Here is a 9,716-nt window from a genome sequence, read left to right on the forward strand (position 1 = left end):
AAAAGCTCTGTGGACAGTATTCTGCATCACAAGTGCAGTGTGTGACAAAGGCCTTGACTAACTGGCGTTATTATTTCATCACATACATCACATTATGAGATGAGATTTCTTAGCAGTATCTAATTTTTATAGTCAGTATGGAAGGTGTCCTTTATTGTTTTAAACATGAGCTTAGTGGCTTTATGCTGTGACATCATTTGCAGTTTGTAAATCACACTCAACTAAAATTTTAGTGTACTTTTATCCACGGTCCTCTTTTTTTTATTTCAATTTTAACATAAAATAATAAAATTAAAATGTAAACTTTACCAGAAGTAGTGCTCACAAAGACCTGAAGGACACAGAGTGCATGCAGTGATCAGGTGCATAATGTGCTGGCACACATCACTCCATCTTGTGGGCAGTCGAAGTACAGCAGGAAGGCTGTACAAGCTTGGTTCAAAACTACTGCATGCAAGTGTGCATTCTGTCCACAGGTGGAGACATTAACACGCAGCAAACACTTTGTCTGCTTTATTCATAACTGCCGAGCCAGGAGACCGATTGGATTTACATATTATTTTAAGTAACTGGTATCAAATACTCTGTTTTTTTGTAGTAATTTGTGGTTTTGCTATACTAGTCTGTATCAATTATATTGTGTACCATTAATTTTGAATGTCATTTTTTTCCACTACGAGGCAATGTACACGAGGCAAAGGCGTGCCCTAATTTAGTGTAACTAACATGACCTTGAATATTACTATGCAGCCATTTGGAAAGTTTTCACAGGACTACAGAGTCCTGTGAAAACCTAAGTACACCCCACACCATCCCGCTGCTAAAGAGATAAGCTGCACAGTATGCAAGTAAATGTCTGATGTGCATACAGGAGCTCCACAAGGGACTGTGCCATCTTTTTCAGCTCCACTCCCATGAGCACAGACACAGGAGATATTTGATATCCCATGCTATCACATATGCTGCTAATAAAGGAGGACTTCCCACTAAATGTCAGAAAACTTAAATTTTAAAAACCACTTATTTGGGTGTCCACGCCTGCCCCCTGAGCATTTTAAGGCTGAGAGTTTAAAAAAGAAATAAACTGTTAAGAGATTAACAATCGATGCTCAAAATGTCATGCTTAATTTCCAGAGTGAAACAGTCTTCAGTACCCACTCCACAAGCCTCGCCTTTTTAGCCCATATTTAACTACATAAAAAATAAGTAGACATGCCCTTTATTTTTGCTACATAGAAATTTGTTTTTATTAGTCATCTTTCATGAGCAATAACAGTATTGCAATAACTGGTGATTAAAACAACCACAGAAAATGCAGGGAAAATGCTTTTTTTCAGTTGAACACAGTGAAATCCCTCCTAAATTCCACAGCAAGTCTCTACATAATTGAGTAAGGCATCACTCAACTATGAAGTTAGGTGGCCCTGGTTGGAAGTCGAGTGATGCAACAAGCCTCCACTCTTAATTTAGGAACAACCAATCCCCTCACTGTTACTGGCAGCCCTAAGCAGCTGAACAACACCCACCCTCCAGAGGAGGGCACAGCTGAAGCATGTAACATCCTGCTCCCTGCTCACACACGTTAAATATCCACTGCTTCCTTTTAATCAAGATCCACAGTCTCACTGGTTGTGCAGTCATGCACACCTCATATCAGTCATTCATGTTGGATCAGTGAAGAAGAGTTCAAAGCTCATCACAGTCACATTACAGTATATAGTATGGATATAGCTGGCAGGACATCATTTTGGTGTTTCGAAACCAGATGTGATGAACAGGGTCAGCTCTGACTGAAACTGCATGCTCATTGGCTAATGGCTTGTCAACCATAAATTGGTACCCAGTGAGAAGATCAAAAATAGCCCTAGCCTAGTCTCACAGTTGCAAAACAACCAAAATTAAGAAAATTCGTCCACTTTCTGTACCGTATGACCTGAACTGAACAACCGAGCCCACAGGATAATCTAAAACATGTTTAGAGAGACCCCGGCAGAGGGCCGATACCCTTATGTCCCCCCTTATCAAAGCAAAGTCTAGGGTTCATGAGGGGTGCAACACAACAAGGGCAACAGCACGAGCTATATAAGCTCAGACTACAAACAGTGTCAAAGATTTTACAATTTCCAAAAAACCAATTTACAAATTCTTTACACTGTTAACTTAATTAGGAGGGGAAAAGGAAGCATATTAATTTTCAGGGTCTCCAAGGCCAAAACAAGAAACAAAAACCCCACTCCTCCGGGAAAAAGAAGAACACACTAAATTCTAGGTTAAGACCAAAGAAAAAGTACTATGCCTGTGCCTGGCCACAAAACAGAAGAAAAGGTTTACATAACGAGGAAATGGCAGAGAATACGAACGCAAACTAGAAGTGATGGCGTGTTTGAAGCTGAAGCGCATGTGTCAAAAAAAAAAAAAAAATCAACACACTGCTTCAGAAACAGTGTCGAGGCTTTGTTTGTCTGAAAGAGTCACATGATCAATGACGTGATCAAAGCTTCATTTGGCATGCGACTGCTTCAGTACTTGATTTAGTGGCTTTTAAGGAATTGAATCGTTGGTGGGATTTATGCTGTATTTTGGTGGTGATTTTGTGTGATAGCAAACCAGTGTGTGACATAAAGCCAGGAAGAGTGGACGCTCTGCCTATTCCTAAAAAACCACCCCAAAAAAAACAGTTTATCAGCAGTTCTGCTCCCAGGTCTAAAATGTACATAAGAAGTACACATACTATAGCTATAATTATAGAAGTTATAGTATAAGTTATAATATAAGCGTACTTGTCCATTGGCTAATTATATAATCACGTGGAGCCAGGGACCTCACAGCACAAGACACCTATTATAAGGTTGTGTTGTACATCTTATATATAGTGTTTGTTTGTTTTTATTAGTAAAAAACTTAAAGAAGTCATAAGCAAAAGCAGAACACACTATGGCACATGTTTAAACAAAGCACCACATCAGCCCAATATCAGACAGAGCTGTCACATGATATCAGCTGTCAATTCAGCGTTGTAGTGGGCAATCATAATGAAGCAGTTCATTGTAAGTTGTAGATTTAAGGTGTTCATCATATTTTAGGCCACCAGATGTCACTAAAGATGACTGTGTTGAAAAGGTTTGAGTAATGAACCATTTTTCAATAAAAGCTTCAATACTTCACAAGGCTTCATTTGGCCATCACTACAAACTAGGTCCCACAACAGAGACACACTTACCAGCACTCAGAGAAAGTAAAATGGTAAAAATGGTGCGACTTGCTGGGAAACCAGTTTATTGTGTCAAAAATAAATAGAACACTTGAACATGCACATGTAAACTGGAAATACAACCATTCAAAATAGCCATGTATGAAATATGTGTCCTTTACAATATACAGACACTTCTGATAAAAGCAACAACATTTTACTCCTATTTGTCTATATTTTCCCCAACAGTAAATTAATGTGTTTATAAAAGAGTGAAAAGATCTTTTTACAGGATCTAATTACAGAAAGGTGTGAAATGGTTGCAAAACACATTAAATATTTAACAAAGATGTTATGACGTGGGGGAAAAAAACCCAACAAAAAAACTCAACAACAATTAGCTAATTTTAAAGACTAGCATGATATTGATACTTTAACTTTCACCTTTAATAAGAAATGAGTTTGGCTGACATTGAATCTGTCACACAGTTCAGTACTTTTATGGAATGACTCAAGTACAACCCTCAGGGTCAATGAAACAACTTCTGTCCACCTGCGATGCTTCAGAGGAAGCTGTGCGTCCTTGTTGACAGTCAAGTCACTTAACTGCTCACAAATTGGACGACCAATCCAACCAAGAAGTCCTCAGCAACAGAGAAATCCCTCATCAGGACTCCCCGCCCATAATTGTAAGGAACTCCTCCTGGTTTACTGGAAAGGGGGTAAACAAGTCCAGTCAGTCAATGAGAGCACCAAACACAAAAGAAAAAAAGTTTTAAAAATGACAGTTTCAGTTCTCTAAAATACAAAAAAACTTTTGTTTTTGCATGTATGTGTATATATGAATTTCTTGTAATCTTTTTATCTCATTTATTTAAATTCTTTTATTTTGACTACAGTTTCTCTGTTCAGCCCACTTTGACCTTAAGTGGGCTGGAGCTGTGAAACTCCTTTTTCTGTCAGTGTAAACATGTTACATAATTTACTGTTCTTTAACATGACAAAAAAAAGCTGCCGTGACAAAGAAAGAAATCTGTCAACAGGACTCTTTGGACTTAAATTGTAAGAAATAAAACTACAGAAAAGGTTCTGGTAGCTAATTCCCCAAAGGGTTTTTTGTTTGTTTGTTTTAAACTGTAGTGGTTTAAAAAAAAAAAAAAAAAAAAAAAAAAAAGTGGTACATGCAGACATTTCTACATCTCTGCCATTCAGTTTGAAACCTTTTGTCCCCCTACAATGAAAATGGAAAGGGTATCACTTCAGCCATTTAATCAATTCTACACTAAGCTTTGCAGTCTACAAAATCACTGAAATGCAGCCAGATGCTGCTTAATTTAATTTCACATTTTCCTGACACGCAGGCATTTAAATCCAGCACCCCCATCTTTCTGTGCAACCTAGCTTCCAAAAGTAGGAAGTATTAACAAATTAAAAAAATACTTTGTTACTGTGCTTAAGTACAACTTTCAGGTATCTTTAGTCTACTTCAGTATTTATCTTTCCAACTTCTTTTTACTTTTACTCAAAACAGGTTCATTACTTTTGCTTTAATGTATTTGGGTCGAGCTATTTGTGTCAGGTAATTTCAAATGCAAGGTTTCTATCAGGTCAACAAAGACACAAACTGTGTGCAGTTTGTCTCACAGTGTGTTGCTAGCTACAGGTCCAGCTGCTGTGTTTCACAGGGAAGATAAAAGAAAGAGCGCTAACTTCACTGAAAGATGGAAAAGTTTAGAAAGCCAAGAAAGACAGGACAGGAGAGGAAGAAGAGAGCTTAGATTTAAAGGTAAGGACTGCTCAATGGTATTTAATTTAAATGCAGATTTAAAAGCTTACATGTATGGAAGCCCGTTTCCGCCACTAAAAAAAAAAAAAAAAAAAGGATCCATAACTCAAAATTTCGAGTTATTTTCTCGAAATTTCGAGTTATTTTCTCGAAATTTCGACATATTAACTCAAAATTTTGAGAAAAGCAACTCGAAATTTCGAGTTAGCGCTGCCAATCAGTAATCTACGTGAATGACGTCATTTCCATGTTACCCGGAAGCTGAAGCCCTCAGCTACAAATGCTACAGCTAAGCTACCGGTATTACATCCAGTCGTGAATGCACAGATTGCTGAGTGTTTTCAGCCTGGCTTCACAAATGATGAAATCCCTGTGTTATTAGCTGAATCACATGGTGTTACTATCAGCAAACATACTTTAATTTGTTGGGATCCATTTTTGAGTGCGCGGTCCTGCGCCATATGCTTCCGGGTAACAAGAAAGCGACCTCATTCACGTATATTTTTGATTGGCAGAGCTAACTCGAAATTTTGAGAAAAGTAACTCGAAATTTCGAGAAATATAACTCGAAATTTCAAGAAATATAACTCGAAATTTCGAGATAATAACTCGAAATTTCGAGTTATGGATACTAGCTTTTTTTTTTTTTTTAGTGGCGGAAACGGGCTTCCATATACATGTCAGTCCTCATGTTTTTAAATCAGATATCAGGTCTGTACATGTGACATTATGTTTTTTCATATTGTGAAACATGCTGCAAATCAAACTGAGATAGACTAACTGTTGTGTTATTTAAAAGCTGCATGAAAATCCTCTGCAGGTTAGTGCAGGTAAACAAGTTAGTTTGCTGTACTGTGATGGATTTAAAGTAAAGAACAAAAGAACAGTGTGTGACCCACTGGCTGTGGGTCCATGGTCAGTGTGAGGTTACATTCAGTGTAGCAGAAATTCACATGAATTTTCACTGATGATGCTGAAATCCACTGACTTAATTCTACCTTCATACTAACTTTATACCGTATAGGAAAAAGACAGCTTAAATAGTTTACTATCAGCATAGAAGATGGAAATCAGCTCAGGACAACTCATAAAACATCTGCTTACATCTGGTTGAATTCAGTTGTGTACATCTGATCAGCTGATCAGACCAGCTACTGTGTGTGCAAACCTGGTAAAGACCTATAGTAAACGTTTGACCTCTGTATTGCCAACAAGTTTATGTTACCAGTATTGAGTTGTGTTTTGTATTGACCAAGACTTATTTTTCCCCCTTAATTTACGAAAAATGCTTTTACAAATCCTACCATGTGGATCCATGGATTTTTTTTTTCACGTCTTCTCTAACAGGGTTGAAGTGTACCTCTGGTGCAAATTACTGACCTCTGTCATCATTTTAGGTGGGGGAACTTGCACAATCGGAGGCTGACTAAATACTTTTTTGCCCCACTGTAAATGAAGACAGAAAACTAAACAGCAGTGACGTTTGTAGGGTTACTGAAGTTGGGCTAGCTGGTATATAATGATGTGCTACGTGACCGCTAGCGACACAGCTATGTTAGCATAATATAAACAAGCTAACTTTTTTTCCACTCGATAAAAGTTAACATGAGTGTTCTTGGTGGTCAGGAACAAATGTAATCGCATGGCAGGATGCTGTAAAAGGACCAAACTTCAGCCAGGAGAACAACTGAGATAATCCATCCACAATACGAGGTTAGTCATTCATATACTGCTGCATGGGCTGGGCTGTAGTTACATCCTAAGGTTTTAAAAACTGAGCTTAAATAAATAATGGGCGGTAATAAAAGCCGAGGGAGGTCAACAGTGATCACTGACTGTTTAAGGAGCTTTTTGAGATTAAATAGAAGAAAATACAAAACATTAAACATGTTAACAACACAAAAGCCATATTAAACGCAGACTACTTTAGGCCCGGAAGTAGGATTCATCACGTCATCACTTAACGACCGGATAGGAGAAAAAGAGTCTACGTAATTATCAATGGTTCTGAAAGTAGCTGAACATAATGGTACGTCTGTGAGATGGTTATGAGTAATTTTGCTCTAATGGTTAAAATCTCATGAAGACATTATTAAGTAAGTTTAAAGAATGATTGACTCAATAGCGCTTAACAGAACCACAAACAATTTTTTGAGATTTGAGGCTTTCTTTTTCAGAGGAGCTCCAGTAGCCAGAGTCGTACACGGTAAAGATAAAAAACTATTAAGATATGTATTTTTCCCAAACTACTTGACGATAAATATGTCTCCATACGAGCACCTTATAAATGGTGTTCATACGCCTCTTTTGTACGTACACGAAAACAAACACAAGTCCCGCTCATCCACTCCTGTTCACTTAAACAAACTGAACGCATTTCCCTTCTAGGGATTAAATGTATAGCAATAATTATCAATGTCGAAGAAAAGAGCAAGTGCTGACTTACTTTCACCATCTCCGTCAGTATCAAACTCCTCGATCATGCTGCGGAGCTCTTCATCGCTGATATTCTCCCCAAGTTCCCGAGCCACACGTCTCAGGTTCCTCAAACTGATCTTTCCTGATTCGTCATCATCAAACAGCTTAAAGGCTTTCATGATCTCCTCTTTCGGATCTCGCTCTAGGATGCGATCAGTCACTGCAGAACCATACATAACATGCATCAGAGTTACTGAAACACTTCAGTTAAAGATGTCAGAGATTTTCTTCCCCTCGGCCCCTGTCTGCACAGGGGCACATGCAGGGAAAGCAAACTTACCAACTTCGCTGAAGTCCTCGAATGTTATTTTCCCATTTCCCTCTCTGTCATAATCCTTAAGGATCTTGAGAACATCCACTTTCTTCACTTCAAAGCCGAGTGCACGCATTGCCACCTGTTGACAGTTTGTGACAGTGAGAGGTTTCTGTATTCCAGCAGCAGCACAGCAGATGTAAACATGTGAGGAAAAACTGCTTTTTGAGTTCGTTATGACAGACATCTGGCACATTTTAACATACTAAACACAGCAGATTAAATACTGCATCACCGGACTGTTCTTAGCTGTCAAACTTGTTTTCCTCTCATCATCCAGTGCTCACCTTCAGCTCGTGGTAGTCAATTTCTTTGTCTTTGTCTGTGTCAAACAACTCAAATGCTTCTTTGATTTCATGTTTCTGATCCTCAGTGAGCTCTCTCCTCTTCTTACGCTTGGTTTTGTCTGCCATGAGCTCCGTTCTGGAGAGAGACAGATGCAGCATGTGATACAAAAATGTATTGCACATCACATCATATTGCAAACATTTTTCTTTAACTTAAGTGACACACTTATCTGCTGTTACCCCAAATTAAAGCTTCAATACAGAGTATGTTGTACAGCGTATGGCAGAACACCACAGCTTTACAGAAGAAGGTTAGCTAAAAAGCAAAGGGCTGACAAAACACACAATAGACAAATATGCAGGCAGTGCACTCAGTGTTTAGACAACGTACACAGCCTTGTGATCAGTTTTACCCTGCCTGAGAAAACAAACTTAAAATCTGTAACTATTTACAGACTGAAGTTTACAGGTATCTACGCTCTGTGTTTGCAACACAAGCAGAGTGCAGTGCATATATCGTTAGCAATCTAACGAAGTATCTACGACCAAATACTTAATCAATAATATCTGATTTATCAGCAACTTAACAACATGATAGAGTAATACTCTGACACCTGTTTATCTAAATATCAGTAACATTACAAAATAACATAACAAAACAAATTGACTGTAGTATCATTATAACATTAATTGTCAGATACACATAACACTGAAGTGTTTGGCTGACAGCTGATACAGCTACTTTCCTCGGTTAGATTTTCTTTGTTTTTGGTCCTTTTTCCCCTTTCTGTGCCAATTCAACACAAGATTATCCATTTATAATATTTAATATAGGATTTCCCCCTTACAATTCCACTACACGTACACAAAAGTGTATGTGCACTGAATAAAACGGAATCAGCAACTATGTTGGTCAAGAATGCTGATTTGTTTAAAAAATAAATGAGGAAAAAACGCTCGTTTGTACTGTTACTGATGACTTTGTGCTGTGGCTATGCAGTCGATCCTTACTGAACGTAAGGATCAGTACAGGGGTGGCATCTGAACAGTAGTTTTGCAACTAAATGTGGTCTATAGTACAGTACATTGTAGTCGTCCAAGTCACATTCAAAGAAACGAAAAACAAAAAAACAGTAAGCAGCTAACGTCGACTGTACACTGATTAGTAGCTGCAGCTAATTCCTATGCACTATCGCTCCCGAACAAACACAGCAAACACATTGCAAAGTTAACATGCTAGCGCCTCTTATGTGAAAGAGCTAGCGAATAGCTCTGTGCGCTGGTTTGAGGAATGTTGGAATAACTGCGACAAACCGGCTTACCTCAGAGACAGGCTCATTGTGAGGGGATTTAACGGCCCTGAAACAATTACTCTTATTACTGTCACCAAACACAATATCACCGAGGCCGACACACAACAATTCCGTTTATCCGCGCTCACATTCACGTTTCCTATTGGTAGCTGGTCACCAGGCAGCAGCAAATTGCTTTCTGATTGGCTTTAGAGTGTTCTTCTTCTTCTTCTTCTTCTTCTTCTTCTTCTTCTTCTTCTTCTTCTTCTGCTTATTTATTTATTTTAATATTTCCTCTAGTGCAATCGCAGCGGATCGGAGCAGTATCGCCGCCAGCTCCACGTGTGCTGCACTGTAGACGCAGTAGACG

The 9,716-nt window shown here is 38.5% G+C and overlaps 1 protein-coding gene across 2 annotated transcripts; it reads right to left on the bottom strand.

Moving 5' to 3' along the window:
• Positions 1 to 3,259: 3,259 nt before the first annotated feature.
• Positions 3,260 to 9,515, bottom strand: cetn3 (centrin 3). Of its 2 annotated transcripts, XM_040048713.1 has the most exons (5): positions 9,377 to 9,515; positions 8,055 to 8,190; positions 7,735 to 7,849; positions 7,423 to 7,614; positions 3,260 to 3,901 (listed from the first exon to the last, which is right to left on the bottom strand). In XM_040048713.1, the coding sequence occupies exons 1-5, from the start codon at positions 9,391 to 9,393 to the stop codon at positions 3,858 to 3,860; spliced, it is 504 nt and encodes a 167-aa protein (XP_039904647.1). In that variant the 5' UTR covers positions 9,394 to 9,515; the 3' UTR covers positions 3,260 to 3,857. The 2 variants fall into 2 exon arrangements, with proteins under 2 accessions (XP_039904647.1, XP_039904646.1); XM_040048712.1 differs by lacking the exon at positions 9,377 to 9,515 and having other exon boundaries at positions 8,055 to 8,228.
• Between the last annotated feature and the right edge of the window lie 201 nt (positions 9,516 to 9,716).

This window comes from Simochromis diagramma, unplaced genomic scaffold, assembly GCF_900408965.1.
Source record: "Simochromis diagramma unplaced genomic scaffold, fSimDia1.1 OVJJ01000683.1, whole genome shotgun sequence".
NCBI classification, from domain to species: domain Eukaryota; kingdom Metazoa; phylum Chordata; class Actinopteri; order Cichliformes; family Cichlidae; genus Simochromis; species Simochromis diagramma.

Coding starts and splice junctions, on each gene's coding strand:
- cetn3 (XM_040048712.1), bottom strand. CDS start 8,213: ATGCTGCATCTGTCTCTCTCCAGAACGGAGCTCATGGCAGACAAAACC. Junction 7,850..8,054: donor TTGACTACCACGAGCTGAAG/GTGAGCACTGGA, acceptor AACTGTCAACAG/GTGGCAATGCGTGCACTCGG. Junction 7,615..7,734: donor CGAGGACTTCAGCGAAGTTG/GTAAGTTTGCTT, acceptor ATGGTTCTGCAG/TGACTGATCGCATCCTAGAG.